Below are 11995 nucleotides of genomic sequence, written 5' to 3'. Positions count from 1 at the left end.
TCATTCGTATTAACCTTGAAGGAGGGGCACAATAACATACCATTGTGTTCTCGAACCTCCGAGGTAAAGAAGAATATCGGGAGTTCTAATCTGCATTTTTGTGGTATAATCCAAAATATTTTAAGGTCCAAATAAAAAGATATTTTATAAACAAAAATGAAGTAGAGTACCACCACTGGTGTACTGACATACAAAAGACACGGTGAAGCGAAATAAGGTCAACAATGTCCAAGGGAGTCCTCCTCCAAAGTTCAAACAAAAATGCGTCCAGATCTAGAAACATCGAAACTCAGAGAAGAAAAAGAAAAGGCAGGTATCTGGTTCTTTGATAGGGTACCGCATAGGGGGAAGTGAAAACTCAACAGAGTAAAACCATCACAATCTCAATTGCACCGACTGATTTGCCGATTAGAATTGTACCAAATAGTTGATTGGATTTGCGATTGGAAGGTTGCACCGATAGCCTGATTTGGGAGTTCGCCGATTGTAAGTGTCCCGGTTGGGATGTTTGCCGATCCCGACTATCCTGATTTGGAAGTTTGTCGAGCAAATTGGTACCGATAGGTGTGCACCGATAGCACATCAACAACCCCCTACTGTCGCAGCCATCAACAACCCCCTCCCAGCCAACACACCGCCGCGAAACTTCCGCGCCACCGGAGAATCGACAACCTTCCCAATGCGGCCACCGGAAAACGACCACCCTCCGCGAAGCCAAGTCGACCACCATCAGCATCTAATTTAAGTGATCCTCCGGATCACTGCCGGCGACCAGAGATCGGCCTCCGCCGGCGAGGAGAGAGAAATAAAAAAATATGAGATTGGACGGATCTACCCAGAATTACTGGGTTTCGAGTAGGTTGAAGCTTGAAGAACAGGGGAGAGGAGAGAGAAATAGAAGAATATGAGATTTTTTTTTTTTGAGTTTCTGCCAAAGGGAAGGTAAGTAAATGGGGGTCATAACACAATTAAGGGCAAAATAGTAAAACTCCACTAACGGTAGACTAACGCCGTTAACTGTTAGGTGCATCTCATGAACAGTACGGATAAATAGGGGTATATTATGTGAATCGAAACACGCGAGGGTATTTGGTGCGTTTTTGTAAAGCTCGGGGGCATTTCATGAAAAAACCGTTGATTATAATGAGACATTTGCTCCAGTTGCAAAAATGACTACTGTTCGTGCTTTTCTTGCCATTGCAGCTTCCAAAAATTGGGAACTCCTTCAGATGGACGTTCACAATGCCTTCTTGCATGGTGATCTTGAAGAAGAAGTTTACATGAAGCTTCCACCTGGATTTGAGAGCTCGGATCCGAATTTGGTATGTCGATTGCGTAAATCTCTGTATGGGCTGAAACAAGCTCCCAAAATGTTGGTTTGCCACGGCATTGAAAGGGTATGGTTTTTTACAATCGTACTCAGACTATTCCCTTTTCACATTTACAAAAGGGTCAACTCAGCTCAATGTTCTCGTATATGTTGATGATCTTATTATTTCGGGAAATGATTCCTCTTCTATTGTTACGTTCAAAGCCTATCTAAGTGATTGTTTCAAGATGAAGGATCTTGGTTTCCTGAAGTATTTTCTGGGCATTGAAGTTGCTCGTAGTTCTTCTAGGTTGTTCTTATGTCAACAGAAGTACACTCTTGATATTATTTCTAAGGCCGGTTTATTAGGGTCTAAACCAAGTGGTTTTCCCATTGAGCAGAATCATAATCTCGAGCTTGCCGACGACGAATTACTTACGGATCCCGAGTCCTACCGACGTCTTGTAGGTCGCTTAATCTATCTCGCCTCCACTCGTCCAGATTTGGCCTATTCCGTTCATATATTGTCTCAGTTTATGGAAGAACCTCTCCATAAGCATTGGGAGGCAGCTTTATGAGTTATTCGTTATTTCAAAGGCACACTAGGTCAAGGAATTATCCTACGTGCCGATAACGAATTGTCCTTAGAAGGGTGGTGTGATTCCGATTGGGCGGCATGTCCTATTACTCGACGATCTCTACCAGGTTGGTTGGTTTTTCTTGGTCAATCACCTATCTCTTGGAAGACGAAGAAGCAACATACAATGTCTCGTTCTTCCGCAGAGGCTGAGTATCGTTCCATGGCCGATATTACTTGTGAACTTAAGTGGCTCAAAGGGTTGTTATTAAGCCTAGGTGTTAGACTCCAACCTTCCTTTACTTGTATTTCTCCTTTCTATTGCTTTCCAGGATCTTTCTAATAGTTTTCTAGGCTTAGGGAGAATTATTATGTTACTGTAATTCCAGTGTTCACTGGCAAGTTTTAGCTAATTCAAAATAAACCTCTATGAGGGGTATGAACCAATACCTCTCATCAGAAGTTGCCTTTGCTTAATTCATGTGTTGTTGCTAACCTTTATAGATATTGTGCCGTCGCATGCTTTAAGCTTTCTAAGACTCAACAAAGTCTCCCTTAAAACAGATACACTCTCGTCGACGGTCCCGCTTGTGCCTGCTGTGCACACACAAGCTCCCCGTTCGACCCTCGACCCTCGCTCTTGTCGCCAATAGGCAAGAGTGCCCATTCAGAATCAGACGCTTACTCGTGCCCCTACCAGCCACAAGACACTCATTCCGCACAAGGCTTGCCTCCTTGCCGCCAATAGGCAAGAGGGCACCGCACGGATCCGGTGGCAAAACATTCGGACCGTGACAGTTGGTATCAGAGCCAAGGTTCAAACCTAGGCATCGAGAGACCCAAGAAGGAAACTGAGATGGAAACAATCGAAGAAAGACTAGCCTGGCTGGAAGCCAAGTCATAGAGCTGGACCCAACTCGAGGAAGTTGTGATTGGCCAGGCCAAAGAGATAGAAAGACTCGAGGGTGCGGTCGATGAGCTCATGCAAGAGAAAGAGGCGCTTCAGGAACAACTCAACTTTGTCCAGAAGCAAGCTGAAGATGCCAAAGACAAATGCGCGACACTGATGCGCGCTGCAAGAACTGACTCGAGTGGAGGTGGTGCGATGAAGATCAAACCTCCAAAGCCTCGAGACTACAGTGGGGCTAGAGACTCGAAGGAAGTTGATAACTTCCTCTTCAACATGGAGCAGTACTTTAGGATTTGTCAGCTGAGCAACGATCTAAAGGTTAATACTGCGACCATGCACTTGTCAGATGATGCGAAGCTATGGTGGCGCACAAAGCACGCCGACATCAAAGGTGGGAAGATCAAGATAGATACTTGGGAAGAGTTCAAGAAGGAACTCAAAGATCAGTTCTACCCCGAGAACACCGAGTTTGTTGCAAGAATGAAGATGCAGGAGATCCGCTACAAGGGCTCCATACGCGACTATGTGAAAGAATACTCGGTTTGCATGTTGGACATCCGTGACATGAATGAAAAGGATCCGTTGTTCAACTTTGTTCACGGGCTACAAGAATGGGTGCATCGTGAAGTATTGAGGGCGAAGGTTGACACCCTTTCGGCCGCTATGACTGCTGCAGAGCGATTAATGGACTACGTACTCTGCTGGGAGGGGCCATCGCCCAGAAGAAGAATCAAGGGGGACGCCTACAAGTTTGGAGGGCCCGACTCCAAACTCACCTAAGAGCGCAACAAGTGGCTCGAAGGTGCCAACCAGCTCAGTCGGGGGATTCAGGCCAAGAAGTGGGGGAGGCGACTCTCAGAAATCATGGTCGTCGTCATCCCAATCAACAAGAGAATCCAAAGTCGGCACGCCCTCGGGAAACATCAGTAGGCTTAACTGCTTTCTATGTCTAGACCAACATAAATGGTGGGATTGCAAACACAAAGGGGAGATTGACAACCTCCAAAAGAGACTGTCGGCCATGACCGTCAAGGAAACAGGCGAGTCCAAAGAAGAAGAAGATGTGCAGCCTCAGATAATGGGTTCCATCTACAGAATGGGTGCCATGAGAATGATACCTCAAGAAGAAGAGGAAGACGAAGTCCGACACCTGTCGGCAATGCGAGTGATGAAGCCCCAGAAGAAGACGACATACCAGAAGCAACCTCGCACCAGATACCCACCAAAGCGAGTGATGGAGCCACACAGAAAGGAGATATCTCAGACACAAACTCGCAGCAGATACAAGAATCAAGATTCTAGTTCGGGGCAAGCTGCTTCGAGAAAGAAACAAGAATCAAAGAAGACTTGGATTCACAAGAAGCATCAAACCCAAGCCAACAAGACTCCAGCAGAGACAAAACAAGCTACCAAGAGACAAGAAGATCAAGGAAAACTCCAGCAACCGCCATCAACCAACGGCGCAACAAAGACTACAGAGTTTAGAATAGGAGCTTTTTCTTTTATCCATTGTAATTCTTGTAAGTCGACATGGTCGTCGACAACTTAAGTGGGGGAGTATGTTAGACTCCAACCTTCCTTTACTTGTATTTCTCCTTTCTATTGCTTTCTAGGATCTTTCTAATAGTTTTCTAGGCTTTAGGGAGAATTATTATGTTACTGTAATTCTAGTGTTCACTGGCAAGTTTTAGCTAATTCAAAATAAACCTCTATGAGGGGTATGAACCAATATCTCTCATCAGAAGTTGCCTTTGCTTAATTCATGTGTTGTTGCTAGCCTTTATAGATATTGCGCTGTCGCATGCTTTAAGCTTTCTAAGACTCAACAAAGTCTCCCTCAAAACAGATACACTCTCGTCGACGGTCCCGCTTGTGCCTGCTGTGCGCACACAAGCGCCCCGTTTGACCCTCGACCCTCGCTCTTGTCGCCAATAGGCAAGAGTGCCCATTCAGAATCAGACGCTTACCCGTGCCGCTACGAGCCACAAGACACTCATTCCGCACAAGGCTTGTCTCCTTGCCGCCAATAGGCAAGAGGGCGCCGCACGGATCCGGTGCCAAAACATTCGGACCGTGACATTAGGCGTCCATTATCCTAAAGCGATAAGGTTGTTTTGCGATAGTCAATCTGCCTTGCACATGGCTAAGAATCCCGTCTTTCATGAGCGCACCAAACATATTGAGGTTGATTGTCATTTTGTTCGGGATGCTATTACCGATGGATTGATTGCTCCGTCATATGTCCCGACTTCCATGCAATTGGCAGACATTCTTATTAAGGCACTTGGAAAGACACAATTTGATCTACTTCTTTCCAAGTTGGGAATTTTTGAACCACATGCTCCAACTTGAGGGGGGGGGGGGGGGGGGGTGTGTGTGTGTGTGTGTGTTGAGATAACATCTCTTTAGTATTATTTGCCATTGAATTCTTCCGTTATCATGCAAATTGTCAAATTGATTCCTACATTAGATGATAGGAATTAATTGGTGGTATTTATTTGCATAAATGTTGGCATAGATGTCTTACGTTACTTTACGTTAGACTTTGACTAAGATAGTTCTAGCATCTTTGTCTTTGTATATAAATATGAGGTATCAATAATAATCAAGGCAAGCTTTGAGCCTTCACAAATATTTACAATATGCGATGTTCTTTTCAGGTTTTTTTTTTTTTTTAATGTTCTTTTGTTACTTTGCTATGTTCTTCGTGTTTAGTTTGTTACGTTTTATTTTCGTTTTTTGCTTCTTATTTTTTTCCGCTTTTTTTTTCCTCGCTTTTTTTTTACGGTTTTTCTAATGTTTTTGGGTTTTGGTGTAGGTGCATCATATTCTTGGTGCACACGCCTGCACCATACGCGCGTTGATGTTTTACGCATTGAACACACCGGTTGTAATTATAAAGGCTTGAAAGCAGCATCTTCCAATACCTTAAACAAAAAACCTTGTTTCAAAGATCACTAGATTGGAAGAGTTCTACCCCACCATTGAATGGAATCGATGAATGATGAAGAAACAAGAGAAAAGCTACAATTCACCTGCCTTCATATAACAATCGAGTAACAAGTAGAAAATTACCTTATTAAGAAAACAATAATATACAACACAAAATTAGGCTCTTTTCTGTTCGACTTATTTTGACTTATTTCAGACAAAATAATTTCAGATTAATTCAGTTAAGTTCAGATAATATAAGTTCAAAAAAAATAAGTTTATTTTTCCAGCACAAATAAGTTTATTTCAGACAAAATAAATTTATTTCAGATAAAATAAATTCAGCTAATATAAGTTCAGTCAAAATAAGTCCAATAGAACGAAATCTTATGCTTCTCTCATATATAGTTTATAGTAAATTAGAACTTAGCATAATCATTGGTTTAGGTTGGTCAATTGTATTTCAATGGTTGGGATTTAATACATTATAGTGGCTATACCATTTTATTGTCACTATTCTAAAATTTTCCGCTGGTAACCTTTTTACAAATTTTGCTAAATTTATTTTACACCGGATGCACGCGGAATGTTAATAGGAAACCGAAGAAGCTAAGCCTTCTTATCTAGTAGCATTAAGGCTCCGTTCTATTGGACTTATTTTAGCTGAACTTATATTATCTTAACATATCTGAATAATTGAACTTATCTGAACTTAATTGAACTTATTTTATCTGAAAAAAACTTATTTTTTCTGAACTTATTTTTTTTTTTCTGAAATCCTAACACATATAAAGGCTTGAACATTGCTTACTATTCATGTAACAGTGGATTTACGATTATACCCTCCATTTCCTTCATTGTTTATTTTTGTCTTTTACTTGGTAATAGTGAGATTATGGTCTTACCCCTCCCCTTTCATCACAATCTTATGTGCCACGTTCCTTTCCATCTGCTGCCACACCCTTTCCTCGCCCTTTCATTTTGAGTCCTTTCTCATTGCTTCAATGTCCTACTCCTACCAATACGGTAGCATATGTATTTATAGTTAGGATTTTTTTGTTTAAGAATTAAAGTAAGATTTTATTGGATATCAACGCTATGTGGTTATAAACAATGTAATGTAAATAGTACAAGGCATAATAGTTGTGTATGAAGGTATCCATTATAGCAAGACTTCGCATGTAATCAATTTCGTATTATCAATTACGTGCAAATAGAACTTTAGCATTGTTTTTTCTAGCATTTACTGTAAATTTATAAATGCTCGCTTTTTACGTAATATTTTTATAAAATAATTTTTTATACCTTGAGCGCGCACGATCCAACAACTAGTAAGTATAAATAAGTCGAACGGAACAAAGTCTAAATAAAGATTAGGAAACTTTTCTGAATTTAAGAATAGATAGATAGGTTAGGAGTAATTTGAGAAATTTCTAAAGGATAAAAATTTTAAGATTATAAAGATTAATTAATTATTACCCTTAAAGTGGATTTGGATAATGAATAGGATTTGGCTAGATTAGAAAGATGAATGAATTAATACCCTTAATTAGTAGATTTCAATTATGAATAGGATTTGACTAGCTGCGTGAAAAATAAGTCCATTCGGGGATTCGGCTATATAAATAAATAATGTAGTTTGTGTAAACTAATTTAATTTCTATATTACTTCGCTTACCTTGTGTTAGGGTTTATTCCTATTTTAGGGTTTAATTAAATTTCCATTATTTTCTGTTCTTTATTGGTGGTTAATTCGGGGAAAGATGATGAGATTAAACAAGAAGAAGACTAGTAGTTTCAGAACAGGACGAACCTTGTTCGAAATTGATGTTAAGTACGAAGCAATTGAGCGTATTGGTAAGGGAAGTTATGGAGTTGTTTGTTCTTACCGCAACACAGTTACTAACGAGAAGGTCGCGATCAAGAAGACATTGAACGTGTTTTCGAGTCAAGATGATGCATTAAGGACACTCAGGGAACTTATTATACTAAGGAACGTACATTCGTCATCATAATGTTGTTCAATTGAAAGATGTTATGATTACTTCTTCTAAGTCTACTTTTAAAGAAGTTTATTCCGTTTACGAATTTATGGATACCGATCTTGACCAAATTATTAAGTCTCCTCAGCCTCTTTCTCCTCATCACTGCCAGTATTTTATGTTTCAGGTACATCACTGCCGTTTACGAATGTGTTCTCTGTTTTGTTTATGTTCCAAGTGTTGATGTTGTCCTTAGATTGTAATAATAGTTGAATTTATGTGTTACTAATTGGAGTTTTCTTGTGTAGTTGCTGGAAGGGCTAAAGTATGTTCATTCGGCGAACATCATTCACCGTGATCTGAAACCAGCAAACCTCCTTATTAATGCAAACTGCGACATGAAAATATGTGATTTTGGTCTAGCAAGAACAAACCGAGGTGATGGTGGTGAATTTATGACAGAGTATGTAGTAACACGTTGGTATCGTGCACCAGAACTACTCATCTGCAGCAACAGTTATGACAAATCTATTGATGTTTCCTAATGTTGATCCTTTGGCCTTAGACTTATTGCAAAGAATGCTTGTTTTCAACCCGAAGAAGAGGATTACTATCGCTGATGCCCTTAAACACCCTTATATGTCTGATTTGTATGAGCCTGCAGAATATCCACCTGCTAACAAGACGCTTGATATCGATATTGATGCATACGTTGGGGAGACAAATCTCAGAGAAATGCTTTGGAGAGAGATGTTATTTTATAAATAGCTCGTCCAATTGTTTCATTATATTGTCAATTAATTAACAAGTTCTGTATTTGTTAGTTATCTGTGACCAAGAATATCGCTTCAGATAAAAGGATGTATATTGACTCCCATGAGTTACTTTAATTGTCAAGTTAATTTCCATCAGAAACATATACAATATGTATTTACACTTGAAGAAATGCTTAGACTCTGATCCCAGTAGTTCAGAACTCCATAAAATCGAAAAAAGCTAGATGCATAGACTTTGCAGTTGGCAACATTATTGTTATTTCATTCATCAACAGGTTTCGAGTCCGGCCAACAAGTACATTGGTGTGAAGATTCCCATTCTGTATAGTGTATATAGCATGAGAAAAAGGATTGCCACTCTTACGTGCAGTATTAGCATTTTTAAACACATATTTCGAATACATCATTTTTAGCCTTTTTAAACACAAAAATAATATTTTGCTAGATTACTACATTTGCAAACTATTTCTATCCATGTCCTTACATAAGTCAGCACATAAGAATCAAAGAGGCTATGAATGGTAGCAATTATTTCTCAATTCAAAATGATTTCGGAGATTCTGAAGTCATCACGAGTAGTCAGTCTGCTGCTTGAATTTCAGTACTTATACTTGTTCTAATACACAATTGCGTATGCAGATTTTGTGATAAATCTAGGAGATGTTATCACTTATCACTTATCAGTTATCACTGCTGATAACATACTAATTGCATGCAAAGACAAGTCTGTATTGGAATCAGGCGCTCTCACCAACTAAAGGCAGCTGTTTTCGGTAACCATGATGATGCTCATTTCATGTGGCCAACAGAATGGTTTTCAGATAGTGGGATTCCCCCTCTCAAGTGTTCATCGCTAATTCATTATCATTCTCTCAAAAGGGTCCTAATAATCTATGGCCTAAAGAATCCAATTACGTCCTCAAAATCTCATCATCAGATGATTCAGAATCACCGGTAGCGTACCTATACCTCCTAGAATCTGGAGGAGGGACTTATCCGGAAGTAATATCAACTGCACAAGCAAAATGGTTTAACACCACTTCTCAGGAAATCAATCCTCATTCGATGTACAAAAGTCCTGCATGTTGATTCATTTTCTTCAGGTTTACTAGTAACTGTTAGCGAATATTATGTAAATAATATTGTGACATAATTAGCCTTGTAATTATCTTATGTTTAGTATTGTAAACCCTAGTGTATCCTAACGATATATATTCTGTGAATATCAATACTAAGCCTCAAGGAAGTATTCCTCCATCTATCATGGTATCAGCCTAAAACCCTAAAACCACCAAAACCCTATTCGTCTCTCTTCTCCTCTCTACTTTTCTTCTTCTCACGCCATGGGTGACAATGATGAAACACCGAAATCAGCTTCTGTCTCTACCGCTTTTCACCCTGCTCTTGGCGTCACCAACATCACGAACCTTGTCAAATTAACGCTAGACGTTAATCAGGTTCAGTATACTCCCTGGGTTACTCTCTTCCGCAGCACCGCAAAGGCATACAACGTGTTAGACCACATTGACTCTTAGGTTTCTCGCCCATCTGACATTGATGACTCATTGTAGGAACGCCTCGATGCCATTGTCCTTCAATGGATATACGGTACAATCACTACTGATCTTCTCTTCAAAGTTCTGGATGATAACGCCACAGCTCTGGTGGTTTGGGATCGTTTGCGTAAGTTATTTCAGAACAACAAGGGCACCCGAGTTGTGCACCTAGAGAACCAATTTGGTTTGACCCGCCTTCAAGACTTTTCGTCTCTTGATGAGTATTGTCAAGCTCTGAGGACTATCTCCATTCAACTTGCATCCTTGGGCCATCTCATCTCAGAGGAACGTCTTGTTCTTCAACTTGTTGCTCGCCTCACTGAAGAGTATAAGACAATCGCCACTATCATTCAACAGTCTGTGCCTCTCCCATCCTTTGAGGAGGCTTGCTCTAGCCTCGACTTGGACCGTCGTAGTTGAAGGAAATAATGCCCTTGGTCCAAGTATGCATTCAATGTTAAGTCTAATAAATGCGGTTCAGTATTAATTAACAAGTTAATAATTCAGTGAGATCAAGTGAGCTGAATGCCTAGCTAGAGGCCGCTTCAGTTCAAGTGGAATTAATGATATTAATCCACAGCTTACTCTTGACTGAACCCGTAGGGTCACACAAATAGTACGTAAACGGATCAAGTATTTAATGGCATTAAATACTCCATCTATGGATATTCGGAATCGACGGATCTTGGTTTCAGTGGGAGCTGAGATCGTCACAGGCAAGAAATGAATACTCCGGAAACGATGATATTGCCGGAAACGGAAATATGGATGGTATCGGAAATATAAATAATATCCAAGTCGTAGATGTTGCCGGAAACGGAAACATGGTACGTATCGGAAAATATTATCGGAAATGGAAATATTGCCGGAATCGGAAATATTGCCGGAAACGGAAATATTGTCAGAAACGGAAAGATTATCGGAATCGGAAAATAATTCCGGAAACGGAAATATTAAATATTTGTTCGAAACGGAAATTAATTCCGGAATCGGAAATATTAAATATTGTTCGTATCGGAAATAAATTCCGGAATCGGGAATTTAATCGAAAGCGTATCGTACGAATTAACATCGGACGAGGCTCGCTAGACGAAGGCCCAACACGAAGCCAGGCCATCGCCCAGCAAGCCACACGCATCACCAACACACGCCAAAGCCTCGACCAGGCCCAGCGCAAGCTAGGCCCAGCCGAAGCCATGGGCGCGCGCGGACAGTAGCATGGGCCGAGCGCTGTGTGCTCAGCGTGGGCCGCAAGGACTGCGCGGGTGTACGGTGCTCGTGCGATGCTCGTGTGCGAATCCTAAAGCTATCGGGATTCAATAAAAGATTAAATCCTAAACCTATTAGATAAAATTTATTTAAGTAGAGTCCTAGCAGGATTCTAATTAAATAAATTAGTATCCTAATACGATTCCAATTTCTTTTCCATACCTCTATAAATAAGGGCCTAGGGTCATAAATTTATACACAACTTTTCAAGTATTCAAAGCTAGGATTTTTAAGCAGAAAAATCAGCCATAACTCTTGCCCATTTAGCCGAAAATAAGTAGCACCTTAAGGGCGATTCTAGTTGGTCAATCTTAAAGCGGATCCGGACGTGCTGTGGACTATCTACGGAGGGACGACACTTGGAATCCTAAAGACTTGTTCTTGTTCGGTTCGGGCGCAGCTAGGGAAGGCACGCAACAAAGAGTATGCATCTAAACTATGCTAAATGATTATGTGTAAATAATATGTTTTCCTGGCTTTATGGTTTTTCCGCATGATTTATGAATTATCATATGTATCATAACCTAACAGTGGTATCACGAGCCTCTTATTATTTTCATAATCTAAATTGCATGAACATGGTTAAATATTACAAATTTGCAAGAATTAAAAGGGGTGATTAATTTTCGTAATTGTTAATTAATTGCAAATTGCGTTTATTTAATTATACGTACGCAGTTTTTCG

At 40.3% G+C, this 11995-nt stretch overlaps 1 protein-coding gene and 1 pseudogene across 1 annotated transcript; both read left to right on the top strand.

Annotated features, from left to right (window-relative positions):
* The first annotated feature begins 7386 nt into the window (after window positions 1–7386).
* Window positions 7387–8650, top strand: LOC110792462 (mitogen-activated protein kinase 4-like; annotated as a pseudogene).
* A 1178-nt stretch (window positions 8651–9828) lies between these two features.
* Window positions 9829–10461, top strand: LOC110792461 (uncharacterized). Its single transcript, XM_021997262.1, has 2 exons — window positions 9829–9942; window positions 10057–10461. Exons 1-2 carry the CDS (start codon window positions 9829–9831, stop codon window positions 10459–10461), a joined length of 519 nt encoding a protein of 172 aa, XP_021852954.1.
* Window positions 10462–11995: the final 1534 nt, after the last annotated feature.

The sequence above is a fragment of the Spinacia oleracea genome, chromosome 1 (assembly GCF_020520425.1).
Source record: "Spinacia oleracea cultivar Varoflay chromosome 1, BTI_SOV_V1, whole genome shotgun sequence".
In the NCBI taxonomy this organism is placed as follows: domain Eukaryota; kingdom Viridiplantae; phylum Streptophyta; class Magnoliopsida; order Caryophyllales; family Amaranthaceae; genus Spinacia; species Spinacia oleracea.
Note: the sequence above shows the minus strand (reverse complement) of the source record. Positions and strands in the feature narration are given on the sequence as shown.